This window comes from Trachemys scripta, chromosome 11 (assembly GCF_013100865.1).
Source record: "Trachemys scripta elegans isolate TJP31775 chromosome 11, CAS_Tse_1.0, whole genome shotgun sequence".
Classification (NCBI taxonomy): domain Eukaryota; kingdom Metazoa; phylum Chordata; order Testudines; family Emydidae; genus Trachemys; species Trachemys scripta.
Window position 1 is genome coordinate 29709432 of NC_048308.1, and position 19123 is coordinate 29728554.

The 19123-nt window shown below is 39.3% G+C and overlaps 1 protein-coding gene across 10 annotated transcripts in view; it reads left to right on the top strand.

Moving 5' to 3' along the window:
• Positions 1-15894, top strand: part of PKP4 (plakophilin 4) — a 213563-nt gene extending 197669 nt beyond the window's left edge. For all 10 annotated transcript variants that reach the window (XM_034786181.1, XM_034786179.1, XM_034786180.1 and 7 more), the window contains 6 exons: positions 1829-2024; positions 7292-7376; positions 7501-7618; positions 11635-11766; positions 14037-14110; positions 14917-15894. In XM_034786181.1, the coding sequence (XP_034642072.1) occupies positions 1829-2024; positions 7292-7376; positions 7501-7618; positions 11635-11766; positions 14037-14110; positions 14917-15165 (854 nt within the window). In that variant the 3' untranslated portion in view covers positions 15166-15894. The remainder of the gene's footprint in view (positions 1-1828; positions 2025-7291; positions 7377-7500; positions 7619-11634; positions 11767-14036; positions 14111-14916) is intronic.
• Positions 15895-19123: the final 3229 nt, after the last annotated feature.

A 19123-nucleotide genomic window follows, 5' to 3' on the forward strand; every position in this document is an offset into this window, starting at 1 on the left:
CATTAGAAATACTGAGAGGGTTACAATTTTTGTTTCTGGAATTTTGCAATATACTTTTGCCAACTTTGTCTTACGTAACTCTGCATTTCCTAAATTTGTATGTGAAGAAATATTTAACAAAAATGAGGTTTGGCATGTTTTTGCTTTGAAAAACATATTTGCAAAAATTAATTAAGTTTCACTTTAAAATAGACCTGTTGTAGTTGGAAAATGTGTGTACCTAATGTTTTGCACATATCTACAAACAATATAATAATCAAAATCTTCCAAAAAGTAGATGAAAGATCCAACCAAGGAAAGAGGAGAAAGTGTCTAATTATGGAAATAATAAAGTTATATATAGGTGGTGGTGTTTTTTTTTTAAATAAAAGCCTTGAGGAAAAATCTGTTTGATTTTAAATGTGGAGATATAAACACTCTAGCAAATGTCAAGGTAGATTGAATTCCACACCCTAGCAGGTACTACACCAAAGGTGCCACCACTTCACCTTTTAGTTAGCTCCCTCAAAGGCAGGTGGAGTCACAGTATCAATATATCCCAGGTTGTCTGGTTTTAAAAAATATTGCAGGTTTCTAGTATGCTTAAAAAGAAGTTACTTTCAGTAGCATTTCTTTTGTGGTTAAGGATCAGAATTTCTCCCCTGACACATTATGCAAACACAAAGTTAATATCTGTATGTACAATTTATCCCATTATTCACCATTATATATAAATATATGTCTTCAATAAAAATAATATTTACTTTAGCTTTAGTTAATTTCCTTTGTTTGCAAAGTGATTATTCCTGTTTGTCAGTTGGTAATTGAAATCTGAAAGAGCTGAGATCTAATCTTTTATGGGTGATAAATGAGGTGAACAGAATGTCTGGTAATACCTCCAAAACTACAGAAAAGCTTCTGCACACCTCTCTAAAAGGAAATCTCAGTGTGAGCCCACTCCTCCCCCAGTGATGAGAAATAATGTCATTTTTCCTGTAGCAATTCCACTTCTGATCAATAATTCCTATTTCTAAACTATCCAGTATTAAGGCCAAGTTGTGCCTTCTATCCCACTTTATTTAGCCAAATTCTTTATTGCATCTCTTCCTATATGGATGCGTTAACAGATATCCTATAGTGTACATAAACATTGTTAAACAGTTTCATTTGTGCTATTTTCTGGTCAAGTGGTGGTTTGTGTCCATCTAAAAGCATAAAGAGTTTCGAATAATCATAGTATCTGTCAGCAACTAAGGCACAACTTGAATTAGGGGAAAGGGTAAGTGATAGCAAGTTCCAACATTTTCTCAACCTTTTATTCTTTTATTCAACTTTTTTTTAAACTATCACAATCAGAAACAATGAAATGTGATCATGCAATAATCACCTATCAATTCAAGTCCTGTCTAAAGAAGACTGGAATATGCACAAGTGTAACGTCTTACACATTTCTATAAAATTTAAGTTGTTTGAAAGATGCTTAAGTAAGCTTTTTGTAACATTGCTTCTCTCTTGCTATAAAACAACTCTGCTAAACATCCTTAACTAAAATAAATAAGCTCACAGATCAGTGTATGTCTGTGTACATTGGCACATGGCCATAATATTTTTTATCAGTCTTTTCCTAATCCAGAAGAAAAACGCAATGTATTTTTCATTTAGCAAATTACATTACAGTGTCTCTTGCCTCTATGTGCAATCTGAATTATTTCAGTTTTCTACTTAGTGTTGATTTTTTATTCTACTTTCCTCATTGTTGCTTTTAGACATATATTTCTTGTCAGAGTGCTTATGTTTCAAATGTAAATTGCAAAGTGCATTTCCTAACTTGGTTTATGGATTTTTGTAGGTAAATACGCTATGCGAGATCTGGTGAATCGCCTTCCAGGAGGCAATGGCCCAAGCATATTGTCTGATGAGACTGTAGCAGCAATCTGCTGTGCTTTGCATGAGGTCACCAGTAAAAACATGGAAAATGCCAAAGCTTTGGCGGACACAGGAGGAATAGAAAAACTGGTGAACATAACAAAAGGAAGGGGTGACAGGCAAGTGGGCAGCTAGATTTGGAAGCAAAATGTTTCTTTCATCCATTTCAGATAAAAACAAGAAAACAAAACTTGTAAAGTGAATTTCATGCAGAAAAAGGATTTGTTCCTTCGGTTCAGGTTTGCTGATAAGACGAGCAGTCTCCCACAGCTGCAAACTGTATTATTTCCATATAGTACTTGCCAATCATTTACATTGAACAGCATTCTCCATATAAAGCTTCTAGGGGCTGTACGGTAAGTAATATACTGTAGTCAGATTCATTGGACCTATAAAAGTATCTGAAAATGATGTTATGAATATTACACACACACACAAAAGTTAATAGAACATTATTAAGATTTGAAAAGTCAGGCAAGTAGAAGTTAGGAAATGCCAGAATTAAGATTGCCTGTGGAACCCTAATCTGGCCCCCTTGTGCATAACATTATGATAAAGTATTTAATTATATATGATCACATATTATTTTTTCCATAGGACCTCTGTCTCAATCCATGCACAGCATGGAGGTTGCTCACTTAATGAGCAGCTCCTCAATATTTTGTTTTCTCCTCATTGTTCAGTGTTTGGTCCTAGGTCTTACTGCACACTACCCAAATCCTGCTCTGAAAAAAAAATTCTTAATTTCTTCATGGGCTTTTCTCTGGTGCTCATCACTGTAATATCTGAGTGCTTCCCAGTCATTAATTAATTTTATTTTTGTAATAACCCTGTGAGATGAGAAGGTATTATCCTCTTTTTACAGCTGAGGACCCAAGGCACAGCGAGATTAAGGTCAACAGTATCCACTAATTTTGGGTGCCCAATATGAGATGCTTACAGCCTAATTATTCAGAGTACTTACGATTACATAGCATTTTATATGTTCAAAGCCCAGCTCCCATTACCTTTAGTTGCAGTTGTGAGTACTCAGTACAGCTGTAAATTAGACTCCAGGGGTATCAAGTTGGGCAGCCAGAAAATGAGGGGTGCCTAAGTAATGACCACCTGTGAAAAGTTTGAATGAAATGATCTGACTAGTATCACATGGAAACTATGTGGTAGAGGGAGTGATAAAATCCAATTCTTCAGGGCAGCATTCAGCTTCTATTACCATGAGGCCCTCCTGTCTGTTGTAGCAGACTCCTGCCTCATTCATGACACACCTTCCAATTTGTGCAACAAATGATGCAGGGATCCTAAAGACAAGAGCCTCCTTTACCACACCACCCTGATTTATTTCCAGAGAAGGTCCATCCTGCGCACTGAATGACCAGCATTAGATGGGTATGGGACATTTTGCCCATAGGTTTCACATATATTTGCTGAAAGCAGAGGAATGGTGAAACTCATAGATCTTGGTTTCCATTCCAGGCTGCGGAGGAGACAGTGATCTAATGGGCACAGACACTACCATTTCCTCCAAGCTTGACCCCTTCTGCCCCATCCTCTCCAACCTTTCCCGATCTTGTCTCTACCTAACCATTAGCTCCATGCCCTGTCCCAGTCCCCTTGCCTATCCATTCCCATGGCTTCTTATCCCAGCCCCAATCTCTTTGACCAGTCAGTCCCTGTTCCCTACTCCTGGTTTCTTGTCCAGTCTATGGCTCACATTCCTCCTTCCTCCACACTGACACCCAGTCCCAATCTATCTGCCCAGGTTTCTCATCCAATTTCAGTCTCCTGGCTCCTTATCCCAGTCTCTTTGAGCAGTCAGTCACAGTTCTCCACCCCTGAACCTCAGCTTCTTCTTCTTCAAGTAGATGCAGCTCTGTATTCCACTTAGGTGTGTGTGCACCAGAGCCATAAATTTTACCTAGCAGAATCCATAGAGGGGAGGCACTCATGCCTTGTGCCGTAGCATCTTCTTTAGCTATATGAGGCAATGTCACCTTGACCTCCCTCTGTTCTTTCTTCCGCCCCAGCTGGAGTCAGAGTTCTGTGTGATTTTCACCTCGCAAACCCTCTATTTTTAGTGACTTTTCTAGTTGTATATAGTTAATTAGTACCCTTAGTATAGCTTGCACCCAGATGGTCCAGTAGCAAAGATGCACCTTCATCCCTCTCCAAATGTGGCTCAGGATGGTTTACCATCCAACTCTTCACCCCCTAGACAGATTGGTTCATCTTTCTTAATTGGTCCTGGACTCCTTGCAGTGGTGGATATGTCCAGAGAATGTTTGCCAGGGCATTCCCTCTGGCCCTTGTGAACCAGGTCTGCTGTCACTGATGCCTCCCTGATGGGCAGCACACCTGGGGTTGCTGAAGTTCAAGGTCTGTGGTTGGAGCAGGAGTCCTTATCAATTTGCTGGAGGTTCAGGTCTTCTACAATGCATGTCATGCTTTTCTGGACCGTATCGGGCTCAATGGTTCACATACTTACAACGATACCACCACAATGCATTATGTGAACAAGCAAGGGGGAATGTGTTCCAGGATTCTGTCCCAAGAGGCAATCAGATTGTGGCAGTTCTGCATCAAGGAGAGTGTGATGGGGCAGCTGCCCCTCACTGGTAGGGGTTAAAAGCAGCCCTAGGGAGGCTGCACTGGAGGCAGCCAATTAGGGAAGGATTGACAGGAGCAGCCAACAGCCCCATATAAAAAGGGAGCTGCAGGGCAGAGGCTGGCAGTTCTCTGCTAGGAGCCCAGGGAGAAAGGATTGTGTCTCTGGAGGGCTGAGAGAACTGCTAGCACCCTGGACAGAGCAGTGCTGCTAGTAGAGACCGGGGGAGCGAGAAAGCTCCTGGCTGGCTGCTGAGGCCCTGAGGCAAGGTCAAAGAGGATGCTGGGGCATGAGGAAGTGGCCAGACAATTCACTGCAGTAGCCCCTAAGGGAAATGGCTGAACAGTGGACTGCAGGTCCCGGAAGTGGGGAGCACAGTATGTGTCGCAGAAGAGGACGCTGCATTCCTTGGAGAGACATGGGTCCTAAACCAGGAGTGATAGCAGCAAGGCACCACCCGAAGAGGGCGCATTAACATGCAGAGCTAATTCCCAAGACAGCCAGCAGGTGATGCTACAGTGGTGAGTGAAGCCCTTTACAGAGAGCACTGACCAATAGCTGACCAATTGCCCAGAGTCCTGAATCATCTCGTAGACCATCTGAGCAGGAATTTTTCCCTAATGGTCTCAGAAGAGAAGTGTCCTCTGGGTCATCTTCATAGCGTGGGCATTCCGACAATCGCCCTGTTTGCTACAAGGGACAGCAGGAAACGTCACCTGTTTTTCTCTCAAGAGGCCTCAGTCTGGGCTCCCTGTCTGATGCTTTCCATCTCAGCTGGCATTTGGCTTGCCTGTGTGCTTTTCCCCAAAACCCGATCATCCCACAGATCATCCTCAAGCTGAAAGCAGATTGGACCAAGCTCATTCTCATTGTCCCAACATGGCTGAGGCAGTGCTGGTTCTCTGACTTTCCCGCATTGTCAGTTCAGTCTCCCATACCCCATCCTCTCCATCCTGGCCTGCTCACAAAGAATCACAGTCACACATTGCATTCAGTCCCCTACATCTCACGGGGTAGCTTCGTGGCTAAATGAGGAGGAAGAGCAGAGTTTGGTGACAGCTGAACAGGCCCTACTCAACAATAGAAAGTTTTCTACCAGAATGGCCTATTCAGCTAAAAGGAAGCTGTTTTCAGTGTGGTCATTGGCTCATAAAATTCAACCAACACTAGCTTCTATCAATGACATCTTGGGGTACCTGCTGCATCTTCAGTCGTTGGGACTTGCACTTAGCTCACTGAAAGTGCATCTGAGGGGGGTTGGGGCAGCAATGCCTTATATAGCCAGGGGAGGCTACAGCCTCAAGGTGCGAGCGATCCCCCTCTACGGATACTGCTAGGCAAAATTGTCACTCATTGCACTGGGCCATGCACACACCTAAGTGGAATTCACGTCTGCATCACACCTCAAAGAACCGCAGCTAAGTAACCGTTTCTTGTCAGATCTGTCTCCTCTCTTCCCTGCCCCGTTCCTCACCCCTACTGGTCCCTAGTCTCAGCCTCTTTGCCCAGCTAATCTGTGTTTTTTTCACTCCACCATCCCAGCACTAAGTCATGGTTTCTCTCTCCCATCCCCCTCTAGTCACTCTGTGGGGATGGTGCATGCACAGTCCTGTCAGCAGTAGAAGCTATGAGGGGATGGAGCATGCTCAGTGAAGAAGAAATCTTTGGGGAATTTAGCTGCTAAAATCTAAGTCTCTACTGAGAATGTGGGAACTGCGATTTGTTGGGTTTTTTTTTTTAAAGTTTATAACTTGGTTAAACTGGAGTAGATTTTAACAGGGACAGCAAAAGGCATATCCCTGATACAAAGACTACCCCCTGCCATATTTCAAGTTCCTGCTCCAATGCATGGGGGCGCTATTGCTTGTCATAGAAAAAGTCCCCAGAATTTTTTAACGTGGCAGAAGTGTATTTTTTTTCCTTGCCTTGTTCCTGGAAATTGCTGAAACTTATAAATAAATAAATAGCCTGAGGCAGATACCTGACACAGAACATTTCAGCCCAAATGGTAAAGTGTGGCAAAGTTATAAGAAACTGAAAACAGGATCTTATAATGGGAAGAGACAGGCAATGTTATTACTAGCTACCAGCCCTGCCTACAATAATCTTTATATTTGTATAGGATGATTGCTTTAAAGGCAGAAGTGTAAATGATTTATTATGATATATTTGAATGTTATTTTATGTAACATGCTTTCATGAAGTGTGCTGGATTGACAGCCCCGGAGAGAGAAGTTTATTCACAAACACGTACACCACAGACACTAGCAGTCCTGACTACCCCATAGGGTATGTCTACACAACAAAGAAAAACCCCCGGCTGGCCCATGCCAGCTGGATCAGGCTCGGGCTGTGGGGCTGTTTCATTGCCATGTAGACTTCCGGGCTTGGGCTGGAGCCTGAGCTCTGGGACCTAGAAGTTTACAAAACAATGAAACAGCCCCGCTGCCTAAGCCTCACGAGCCCAAGCCAGCCGCTGCTTTTTTTGTGTGTGTGTTGTAGACATACCCATACTGCTTTTTCATGTGTTTCAAGACTCACCTGAAGGGATCACTTCTAGTGTCAAGCTGTGTCTTACAGTCCTATACAGCCTCTTTGCTGAGACTGCCAATATGACTGTTAGTTGCAGTAGTGGAATTTTTGTGACATGGTAATCTGTTCACTGGGCCTTAGGCTAAGACTACCCAGCCCATTTCACATAGTGTTTCAAGCTGTAATGCGTACATGCACTTTCTTTACAAGAGTCAATCCTGTATAATAATAGAATATTCTTTATCTTCTTAGATCATCACTTAAAGTGGTCAAGGCAGCAGCTCAGGTATTGAATACATTATGGCAATACCGAGACCTCCGTAGCATTTATAAAAAGGTAAATTACAAGTATGGTTCTGACAAAATTAGCATTCATCTGGAAACAGCTTCACAATGATTCTGAACCATTTATTTTAATGAAATGTAATTCATTTTGACATACTCCTTTTCCCACTCCACAGGATGGATGGAATCAGAATCATTTTATTACACCAGTATCAACATTGGAACGAGACAGATTCAAATCACATCCTTCCTTGTCTACAACAAATCAGCAAATGTCACCTATCATTCAGTCAGGTCAGTTAATATCCCTCTTTGTGGACAGGTTGCCTGAAGGACTTTTCCATTTGAGGGGGATCTAGTATGTCTCTTGTAGAACTTCAGGGTATCTTTGAATGTGCCTATCTTACTTTCAGTGATATTACAGTTTTTAGCCCTTAGATTACTTATCAGTCTTGCTTTTCAGACCAGTGCATTGGAATTAAGGGTTTTCTTTTATATTTTGTTACAAAACAAAACACAGTATGATTTATGCATATAATATTTATATACTATAATAATACTTCCTTCAAAGTGTGTGTTGTTAGGAGACATGAATCCCAGTTATTAGGAAGAGACTGGTAATAGTAATGGGAGATTTGATCATAAGAAATATAGATAGCTGGGTATCTGATGACCAGGAGAACCGCTTAGTGAATTACCTGCCAAATGTGAAGGTTGTGGATCTCTCAAGACATTTGGACAGACATATGTGCAGTGCTGGGGAGGAGAGATTCTGGAGGCCAAATTTAGGCTGCTAGATAAGACATTGAAGTCCAGGACCTACACGGTGGCATTCTCTGAAATGCTTCCAGTTTCACACACAGGGCCAGTTAGGCAGAACAGCAGGGTCTCAATGCATAGATGTAACAAGGATATAGGGAGAAGGGGTTTAGGTTTATTAGTATCTGGGAAACCTTTTCGTGAAGGAGGAGCCTATACTGGAAAGATGGGCTCTACCTAAACCAAAGCAGAAACCAGATTGCTGGCATGTAAAATTAAAAAGGGTCATAGAGGAGTTTTTAAACTAAGGGGCTGGTGGAAAGCCGATAGATGCAGAGGAGCACACAGTTCGGACAGAAACATCCCGTAGGGGAGGGTCTATTAATGGGGATACTCTATGTTGATAAAGTACAGGTAGGAACTGAAGAGAAACAATCAAATGAAAAAGTCCCCATTCAATTGCATCACATAATGGTAGGCAGCTAAAAAGTGACAAATTTTATAAGTGCTTGTGTACAAATGCAAAAAGTCTAAATATTAAGATGGGTAAACTTGAATGCCTAGTATTAAATGAGGATATTGATATAATAGGCATCACAGAAACAGTGGAACAACAATAATCAATGGGACACAGTAATACCAGTGTGCAAAATATATAGGAATGACAGAGTAGATCATGCTGATGGTGGAGTGGCACTATATGTAAACGAAAGTATGGAGTCCAATATAGTAAAAAATCTTAAATGAATCAAATGGTACAATAGAATCTCTATGGATAGAAATTTAATGCTTAAATAACAAAGAGTATAGCAGTAGGAATATAGCATTTGACCACCTGACTAGGCTGGTGATGATGATTGTGAATTCTCCAGATTAGAGAGGCTACAAAAATAGAAAACTCAATAATAATGGGGGATTTCAACTATCCCTGTATTGACTGGGTAGATGTCACCTCAGGACAGAATGCTGAGATAAAGTTTCAAGACAGCATTAATTACTGCTTCTTGGAGTAGCTAGTCCTGGAACCCGCAAGGGGAGATTTAGTCCTGAGTGGAGCACGGGATCTGGTCCAAGAGGTGCATATAGCTGAACTGCTCAGTAGTAGCAACCATAATATAATTAAATATGACATCCTTGTGGGAGGGAAAATCCCAAAGAACCCCTCAGTAGCATTTACCTTCAGACAGGGGAACTACACAAAAATGAGGAAGCTAGTCAAATGGAAATTAAAAGGTACAGTCACAAGAGTGAAATGCCTGCAAGCTGAGTGGAAACAGCATAACAGAGGCTCATGTTAAACATATACCCCAAATTAAAAAATATAGTAAGAGGACCAAAAAGTGCCACCATGGCTAAACATCCCAGTAAAAGAAGCGGTTAAAGGCAAACAGCATTTAAAAATCGGAAGTTAAATTCTGCTGAGGAAAATAAAGGAGCATAAATTCTGGCAAGTCAAGCGTAAAAGTATAATTAGGTAAGTCAAAAAAGAATTTGAAGAGCAACTAGCAAAAGACACACAAATGTTTTTAAGTACCTCAGAAGCAGGAAGCCTGCTAAACAATCATTGAGGCCACTGGACAATCGAGGTGCTAAAGTAGCACTCAAGGAACACAAGGCCATTGCAGAGAAGCTAAATGATTTCTTTGCATTGGTCCTCGTTGCAGAGGATGTGAGGGAGATTCCTACATCTAGGCTAATCTTTTTGTGTAGCAAATCTATGGAACTATCCCAGATAGAGGTGTCATTAGAGGAGGTTTTTGACCAAATTGATAAACAATAATAAGTCACCCAGACCAGATGGTATTCACCCAAGAGTTCTGAAAGCACTCAGATATGAAGTTGCAGAACTACTAACAGTGGTATGTAACCTATTACTTAAATCAGCTTCTGTGCCAGATGACTGGAGGATAATTAATTTGACGCAAATCTTTTAAAAGGTTCCAGAAGCAATCCTAGCAATTACAGGCCAGTAAGCCTAAGTTCAGTACCAGGCAAATTGGATGACATTACAATAAAGAACAAAATTACCAAACACATAAATGAACACAATTTGTTGGGGAAGAGTCCACACAGCTTTTGTAAAGGGAAATCAAGCCTTACCAATCTGTTAGAATTTTTGAAGGGGTCAACAAACATGTACACAGGGATATAATGTACTTTGACTTTCAGAAAGCCTTTGACAAGGTCCCTCACCAAAGGCTCTTAAGCAAAGAAAGCAATCATGGTATAAGAAGGAAGGTCCTCTCATGACAGGAAATGGTAGGAATAAATGGTCAGTTTTTAGAATGTAGAGAGGTAAATAGCGGTGTTCCCCAAGGATCTGTATGGAACCAGTGCTGTTCAACATTTTCATCAATGATCTGGAAAAAGGGGTAAATAGTGAGGTGGCAAAATTCGCAGACGACATAAAATTACTCTGGATAGTTAAGTCCAAAGCAGATTGCAAGGAGTAAAAGGCTCTCACAAAACTGGGTGACTGTGAAACAAAATGGCTGATGAAATTCAGTGTTGATAAATGCAAAGTAAGGCACATTGGAAAACATAATTCCAATTATACATGCAAACTGATGGGGTCTAAATTAGCTGTTACCACTCAAGAAAGAGTTCTTGGAGTCATTGTGGATAGTTCTCTGAAAACATGTGCTCAATATGCAGCAGCAGTCAAAAAAAAAATCTAAAAATGTTAGGAACCATTAGGGAAGAGATAGATAAAATAGAAAATATCATAGTGCCACTATACAAATTCTTGGTACACCCACACCTTGAATACTGCATGCAGATGTGGTCACCCCATCTCAAAAAAGATATATTGAAATTGGAAAAGGTTCAGAAAAGGGCAACAGAAATTATTAGGAGTATGGAACAACTTCCATATGAGGAGCGATTAATAAGACTGGGACTTTTCAGCTTGGAAAAAAGGGGGCATATGATAGAGGTCTACAAAATCATGAATGGTGTGGAGAAAGTTAATAAGTATTTTTTACCCCTTCACGTAACACAAGAACCAGAGGTCACCCAATGATATGAATAATGGGTAGCAGGTTTAAAGCAAACAAAAGGAAGTATTTCTTCACACAACGCACAATCAACCTGTGGAATTCATTGCCAGGAGATGTTGTGAAGGCCAAAAGTATAACTAGTTTTAAAAAAAAAAATAGATAAGTTCGTGGAGTATCGGTCCATCAATGGCTATTAGCCAAGATGATATGGGATGCAACCCCATGCTCTGGGTGTTCTAAGCACCTAACTGCCAGAAGCTGATAATTGCCCTGTTCTCTTGATTCCCTCTGAAGCATCTGGCACTGGCCACAGACAGAAGATAGGATACTGGGCTAGATGCACCATTGTTCTGATGAAGTGTGGTCGTTCAGTGTTCTCATGATTCTTGGGTTGTTGAAGACATTTGGCCTCACTTGTACCAGATAATATTTTTTAGAGTGGTGATGATTCTGTAACCAAACTCATTGTCATATCTCCAGCTATCACTCTCATTTCCCTAAGGTTTTTTCAGACACTGATGCTCTTTCTTTCTCTTACCTCCTTTTCATCAGTTGGCAGCACATCTTCATCGCCAGCACTGTTAGGAATTAGAGAACCTCGTTCTGAATACAATAGGACACAACCTTCTATGCAGTATTACAATAGCCAAGGTGATGTCATTACGCATAAAGACACATATACTGGTAAGAGACCAGTTAGATTTACTCTAAACAAAATGCTTCTAAAATACTCTTTCGGCCTGGGACAATGTACTGTGTGCAGTTAAAAACTGGTGATTGGTCTATTTTTGTTGCATTCCTCAGCAGCAACAAAATTGTCTTGAACAATAATGCTATGTCAGTTGTTCACCATTGATTCCTTGAGCAAATCACTTTCCTCCCAGATATGACCGTTTTATACTGTTGTTTTGCATTTGTTGTTTTAAAAACAATGCATCAATGTAATAAAATTTGAAGCCAACTTAAATATTGTGCTGCAAAGGAATTTGTGTAAGTAAAAACTGGCATGTATCTTGACATCTCAGCTGCCCTGAGATTCAGTTACTTATGCTTCTGCACTTTTTACATTGTTTTTGTGTTCATTTTTATTTATTAATTTTACTGTGTGTGTGTCAGAATGGGGTTTTTGTTTTGGTTATTTTTTGCTGTTTCTCTTAGAAATGCCCAATTTACCCGAAAAAGAAGAGATCAGGTTACATATTTGTCTTTAAAAATGTGGGAAGGTTGTGGTTCAGTGAATAACAACACATGTGGGGCTTACCATTTAAAAGTGATCTTTGATTATACCAAACTGAACATTTATAATCAAACCATGTTGTTGAATATTTATTTTTATTTTATGTCTTTATTCATAAATATTAGGGGGGAAATATGCCAAGACTTCATATTCTCCCTGATCTCAACTGTCTTAAATATTATTATGCTTCCCAAGTAAGGCAGAGTAAACAGGGAAAAACACAAATTCCTTATTTAAAAAGCTGGTTTATTAAACAACAACAACAAAATCGTGAGGCAATTTAACTGCTGCTGAGGGACAGATCTCATTTGTGCTGTTGTCTTTTAAGCTGTGATTTCACACTACTGTTTACTAATGATGTATGGTTACTATGGCAGTAAATGGGTGTTTTACATCAGGAATGCTACATTGCAAATACAATGTTCTTTTCTAAGGAAATGCCTGTTAAAACATATATTGTGAGATTTATTTGTCCGGCTGGCATTGTTGTAAAGTAACAGTTTTTGCATAGACGCATCACATAACTTTTTTTGTTTGTTTGTTTGTTTGTTTTTCGGCCAACAATAAACTAATTTGTTATAGGTATGGGGTTTGTTCCTTTTGAGGTAGATGATAGATGGCATATCACCATTTTACATAAGGGGAATCTAAGGTGAAAGCTAATCGTCAGGTAATTTGATCAAAGCAACAGATAGAGTTGATGGCAGAGCAAAGATTAGAATTGAGGAATTTGTGGTTTCCAGTCTATCTTGAGCTCAAAACATCCTGCTCGCACTTAACTTATTGTAGCCCACACTAACACCATGATGTTTTGTTCCCTGTAATGGCTAAAACATATATAAAGGATTATGTGAGTCTTTTCCTGCATTTAGATAATTACCTGATCTTTTAGTTCAGGCAGTAAAGGCTCATGCTTTACAATCCAGAAGTCCTAAGTACAAGCCCTCAGAGTACATATCCAGGGGAAGTCATTTTACTGCCAATGTTCAGTTACTACTCCCCTTTATGATGATTCATTTTTGATTTTCACCGAGGGTAATGATTTTGCCCTCTAGTGGCAACACCCTAGGAAGAAGATTAAGGTTCTACTGCTGCTGACAGCTAATGGAGATTCTCTTTTACCCCAACTAGTAAATCTTCTACTTTTGGACCCATAAATCTTGTTTCAGTTCCAAGCTGGGATAGATTCCTCACTCTAAGTTATTTATAGATATAAACGGAGGGCAGAAAATACTCATGCTTCACCTATCTCTGTGGTCAGGTGCCTACTCTCTCTTCACCTCAGACTTACTGAAGAAAACCTATTAAAATAACCACAGAAAACAAAAACATTTCCCAACTGTAACTTTAAATATGTTCCAATGGACTCTGCCTTCATGTTCAGCATAAGGAAAATCTCAATCCCAGTGCCATGGAAATAAATTAGAAGGAAAGGTTGTAGATTTTATTTAAAAAAACAAAACACAATAATATGCAAGGTGCACATTTTAGCCACTGTCATTAATACTTTAGATGTCATGACAGTAGTGACACTATCTTGATATAGTAGACCATGTCAGGCCCTTATAAAACAATTCCACTGATTTCAACACAGGGAGGGACTAGCAAGATGTGAAAGTTTCTAAATATACAAGTGCCACTTTCATTTGTTATAGGCACTGTAAAAACTAAAGTTGTTGACAGACATTAAATGATAAAATACTATATTTTCTTACAGGGTCCAGCAAACCTTCACCGATTTACATCAGTTCCTATTCCTCACCAGCAAGAGAACAAAATAGACGCCTACAGGTAATTTTTGAAATCTCATTTTAAAAGAATACTGATAGCAAGGCTCAACATATAATGATAGTATTGTTTGTTTTAGTAGAACTAAAGGGAGAGTAAAATGTGAATAAAAGCACTTCTAATAAATAGTTTTTTAGAGAGTGTTATTGTAACTGGAAATAACTTACCAGTTTATTGCCTCTGTATTTCCTTTTTTTAATCACTTTACTTTAATTATTCATCTATTCTTGTTGTGGGTGGTTTGTGAGACCCATTTCCTGACTTGCCTTTTTTGTAGTTTCTGAAGGGAGAGTAATAATCCATGCAATCTAAAGATACTTTTGTTATCTGAATGTTTGATAGTAAATATGGCTGTGTCTACTTCTCTTCCCCCCAGACCTGTGATTCCATGTGGGTTTAGTTGCACTTGTGGAGGGTGTAGAGTAGATGGGGGGGTGAAGAATTTTTTCCTCTATTTCATCTAACCTTTGGTTAGACTTCACACTTTCACACTTGTTTTAAAAAAAAAAAAAAAAAAAAACTCTTCTGTGGGATACTGGCCCAATTGGTGGAGCTGCACCCATTGAGAATTATGGGTCTGAAAAATCATAGTGACTTAAAAGAGTAACATTTTAGAGATCAGTATGCAAAGACATCACTGCACCACTCCATTGCGTGAATGGATAATACATAGCTACATCTATGCAATAAAGCCTATTATACACACAACTCTGAAAACTCACCCAAAGGTAGAAAAAGAAACTCAAATATTTTTCCCTCAAAATCTAATTTTTAAAAATTAATTTTTTATTTGTCCATTTTGTCAACAGCATCAGCAGTTGTACTACAGTCAAGATGACTCCAGCAGAAAGAACTATGATGCATACAGATTATATTTGCAGTCCCCACATAGCTATGAAGACCCCTATTTTGATGATCGAGTTCATTTTCCAGCTACTACAGATTACATGACACAATATGGACTGAAATCAACCACAAATTACGTAGACTTCTATTCCACTAGACGGCCCTCTTACAGAGCAGAACAATACCCAGGGTCACCTGATTCTTGGGTGTAGCATCAGAAAGTTACACAGAGGAATGCTATAGCTTCTAATCTTGCTTGGGAAGAAATGGAATGGCCTGTTTGCTGTTTGGATGGTGAAATGTGAAAGTGAAGTAAAAGGAGGAACAAGGAGGAGCTTTTTTTCAAGGACTTATCAGGAAGGTGAGAGAGAAATTGGAAGGGAGAACTTCTTGCTCTGTTTAGACGTTAGATCTAATTGTAGTTCCTGTAGTCTGGTGAAGGTGTGGGCGATGTGATGAAAGGTTTGAGAATTGAGTAAAATGAATTTGGAAAATGTGTAGGTCAGATAAAATTAAAGCTGATTTTTAAAATGTGAATAAAAGTCTTGTTATGATAGTTTGTACAGAAAAATAAAATGGATGCCCTTCTTGTTTTATTGCTATTACTAAATGTCGAGATTGTATGCTATTATGTCTTGTAAATTTCTTTCATTGGTGTAAATATGGAAACGCCACATTGGTTAAAAGTGCCATCATTTGTTATGCAGTGTGTCATTTGAAAACAGATTTGGAAAGCTGACATCTTTAAACAAAAAAAGAAAATACAAGGAACTGTTATAAATTTAAAAATATATCATTTTTGTTTTCGAAATGAATAGTGTAATTTTGAAGCACAAAGTACAGTCACGTATATCTACACTTTTCTCATTCCCTGCCTCTTTCATAGGATACTTCACTGCCATTTTCAAGAAAAATAAATGTGGAAGTCTCATCCATGGAAAGTTGTTTCCTGCTCATTTTTTATTTTGTGTGTGTAATATACAAAACAAATACAACAAATGTGAATTCTAATTGCATGTTGTAAGAAGTTTAAATATCTCACACCATTTTGGCCATTTTCCCAGTTTTCTATAGTTCATACATTTATTATTTGTCAAGCTGGTATACCAAAGCATGAAATTATGCACTTGCCTCCCTTGTTTTTTCCTCTAGCCTAGTGTTTTTACTTTCTCTGTTTGATGAATCCAGGATATTTCACAGTTTTATCGTGTTTCTGCCAGAAAAAAAGTTGGAATAGATTTAAGCCCCTTCTTTTTCCTTCACAGAAATTTCATCCAGCAACCTGACCATCTGGCCTATATTCCACTTGCTCCATTAGAATTCTTGTGTAAAAAACAGTCATAAATCATGCATTTGTCCCATGCTATTGATGCTACTAACCTTCTTATATGTATTTATTACAATATTCATTTGCCATTGTTTCACTTTCTTTATAGAGCTCAAAGTGCTTTACAAGTATCAACATTTCACTGTTGGGGTAATTGAGGCAGAGAAAGATGAACTGAATTGCTTAAGGTCACACAGCAAGCGAGCAGATAGAATCCAGTTCTCCTGACTCTGTCTGCTAGAACACTGCTGCCTCTGTGTTAGTGAATGAAAAATTCCCAACAAAATTAATAAGTTATAGGCCAAACTCTGACAGCCCTGCAACCCATCCCCCACACAGGTTACCGTATGGTTGCATAGGTATAATCATGGGCACAATTTGCCCCCAGGTCTGCAGACAGTGCCTTCTGTTTCCAAAAAGATCTATTTTTAATGCAGAATGTCTTAATTTATTCCATTTTTAGTCTATTGTTATTAGGAGCCACCTCCGAACAGATCATTTAGCAGACTGTTAATTAACTGTCATCATAGCAATTTACAGCCCTTGGGTGCAGAGAATATAGCCCAAAGAGTGGTAATTCCACTGAGCCACCCCTATGGGTTACTCATATGTTTGTGTGTATTGTCTATTTAAAAAATTGACTGTAAACATCTAAATGTGTGGTGATGGGCTCTGTACAAATATCTAATAAAATAATAATACCTCATAGTGCTATACTGTGTTAAGAGCCTAAAGCTACATAATAAAAGAACTTAAAAGGTGGCAAATACTTTTATTAGGAAGTATTAGCAAGGTATTTCAAGATCTCCCACCCCCTACAGTCTGTATCTTTTTAGCTTGGATTTTATCATTTGCTTGTTGAGGGGAGGCTTTATGATTTAGTTTACAATTTTGCTTCCTGAAGCTAGATGTTTTCTCTGCGGATGGTTACAGTCCATGGTGTTCTTTTCTCAGAATCCAGTTGTGGTGGTGCTCCAAGAAAGACTATGGAGGAAGTCACTTGAGTACTGAGCAGTAGAGTGCTGAAGTGACTCTGCCTCTCTGCTGAGACTGAGTTCAGAAGCAAGAGACCAAGGAAATCCCTCCAGACCTGGTTCGTCTGTGACGTAGCACAGATATCATTATGTCTAGACTGTTCCTTTTTGGCACACTGATTTTTGTGATCCAGTTAGACTTTCAGCCTGGTTTCAAAATGTCAGGTGCACAATTATGAGCTGAATTCCTTTGAAGAGAATCAAGTTCACAATTGTGCATTCAGGTTGACGTCTCCAGGGAGGACAATAAAAATGGAAAAGGCATACTTAACTAGAACAAAAAGCAGATGGCCTTGGGAAAGGGGATGCAAATTTTGAAATTAAATGCCACCAAGAAGCTGGGAAACTATCATTTTTGTATACACCTTTCACAGCATTAAATTGAAAACGTGGTACAAGAAAAACAAGAGTCAAAACTTTATTCAAAGCAGCAAATATAATCCTGAATGGATTTAGAAGATATGCAATGGAGATTTAGTAAGAGACATACACATCTCTCTTGGAGGATTCATATGTGGAAATAACTTTTGTGGAATAAGTAAGCAGGGGGCAATTTAAAGGATAGTTAGAGGTATTACTGAGGGCCCTTAGAGAGACAAAGTAGGGGAGGATGACCAGAGACAACTGATACCAGTAGGCTGGGTCTGATGCTGTCCTACCAAAGGGTCTAAGGTGGTAATCAAGGAAGGGTTCCCATTTTGAGATTCTTACTAAAAAGGCCACAAAAGATACTGTTTTCAGGTCTGTCGTCCTGTCTGCAGGGGAAACGCTTATTATGGACAAGAGCCAAATTTAAGGGACATAAGGTGACAGTTGTGCATATGGTTTTACAAAGTGTCCATGCCTACCCTAAGGTGTTAGTCTGATTGGGATAGTTACATATAAATAAGTGTCCATGGAAGGCTAGACAAAACATGAATTTTAAGGATAGATTTCGAAAAGGAGAGGAAGAATGCTTTTCTTCCAGTTAGATAGGAGCTGTTTCAAACCTAGGATTTGTCTTCACTACAGAGGTACCTGGGGCCTTTCTTGGGTGTTGCCCCAACCCATGTCAGAGATTATGCAGGGAACTATGTAAAATCTAGTCAGGTTTGAAAATTTAGGACCGTGATTTTAAGAGACTAATGGGTTCTAGAACTGTTATGGGGATGAAGCAAAAACACTTGGGAACGAGTTTGGATGTGAGCAATGAATGAAAGAAAAATAAAAAATTAAATTGAGTTGTGGTCCTGGATAAATTAGTGCAGTTATCAACAAGTGGTGAGGAAAAGACACGTTTTTGGTGTGGGGAATTTGAAATAACTGTAGGACATCTGGAAATGTCTGAGATGTGAGTCGATAGACAAGAAGAGTTCAAAGCAGAGTGAAATCTTTGTGCTGTGTGGGCATAAAGTTGGTGTCTGATGTTGAGAGCAAATGAGGCTGCCCAAGGTACAAGTAGAAATATTCCCTCCTCCCAAACGTTCTTTCTAAAGGGAAGTGGGAGTAGGAATGTTTTCTATTTATTACATAGCAATAAATGTCAGGCTTATAATGTTTTCATCTAGAATCAATAATTTATAGTGCTCTATATTAGACTTTCTTCTTTCAGATGAGGGGTTCAATGTCTTCTACTTCTCCACTGACCTACCTCTTGTTCCTCTCTTAGTCTTTGGAACTGGATAGAAATTACTGCATTTAAGAATTCAAAATTATGAACATTGTCAAATACTTTCCACTCACAATGTCACCTTTCTTACAACTATTAGAATCTCGTGAGGAACTTGAGTTCTACCTACTTAAAATAATCAACCACCATTTGTAAGAAAA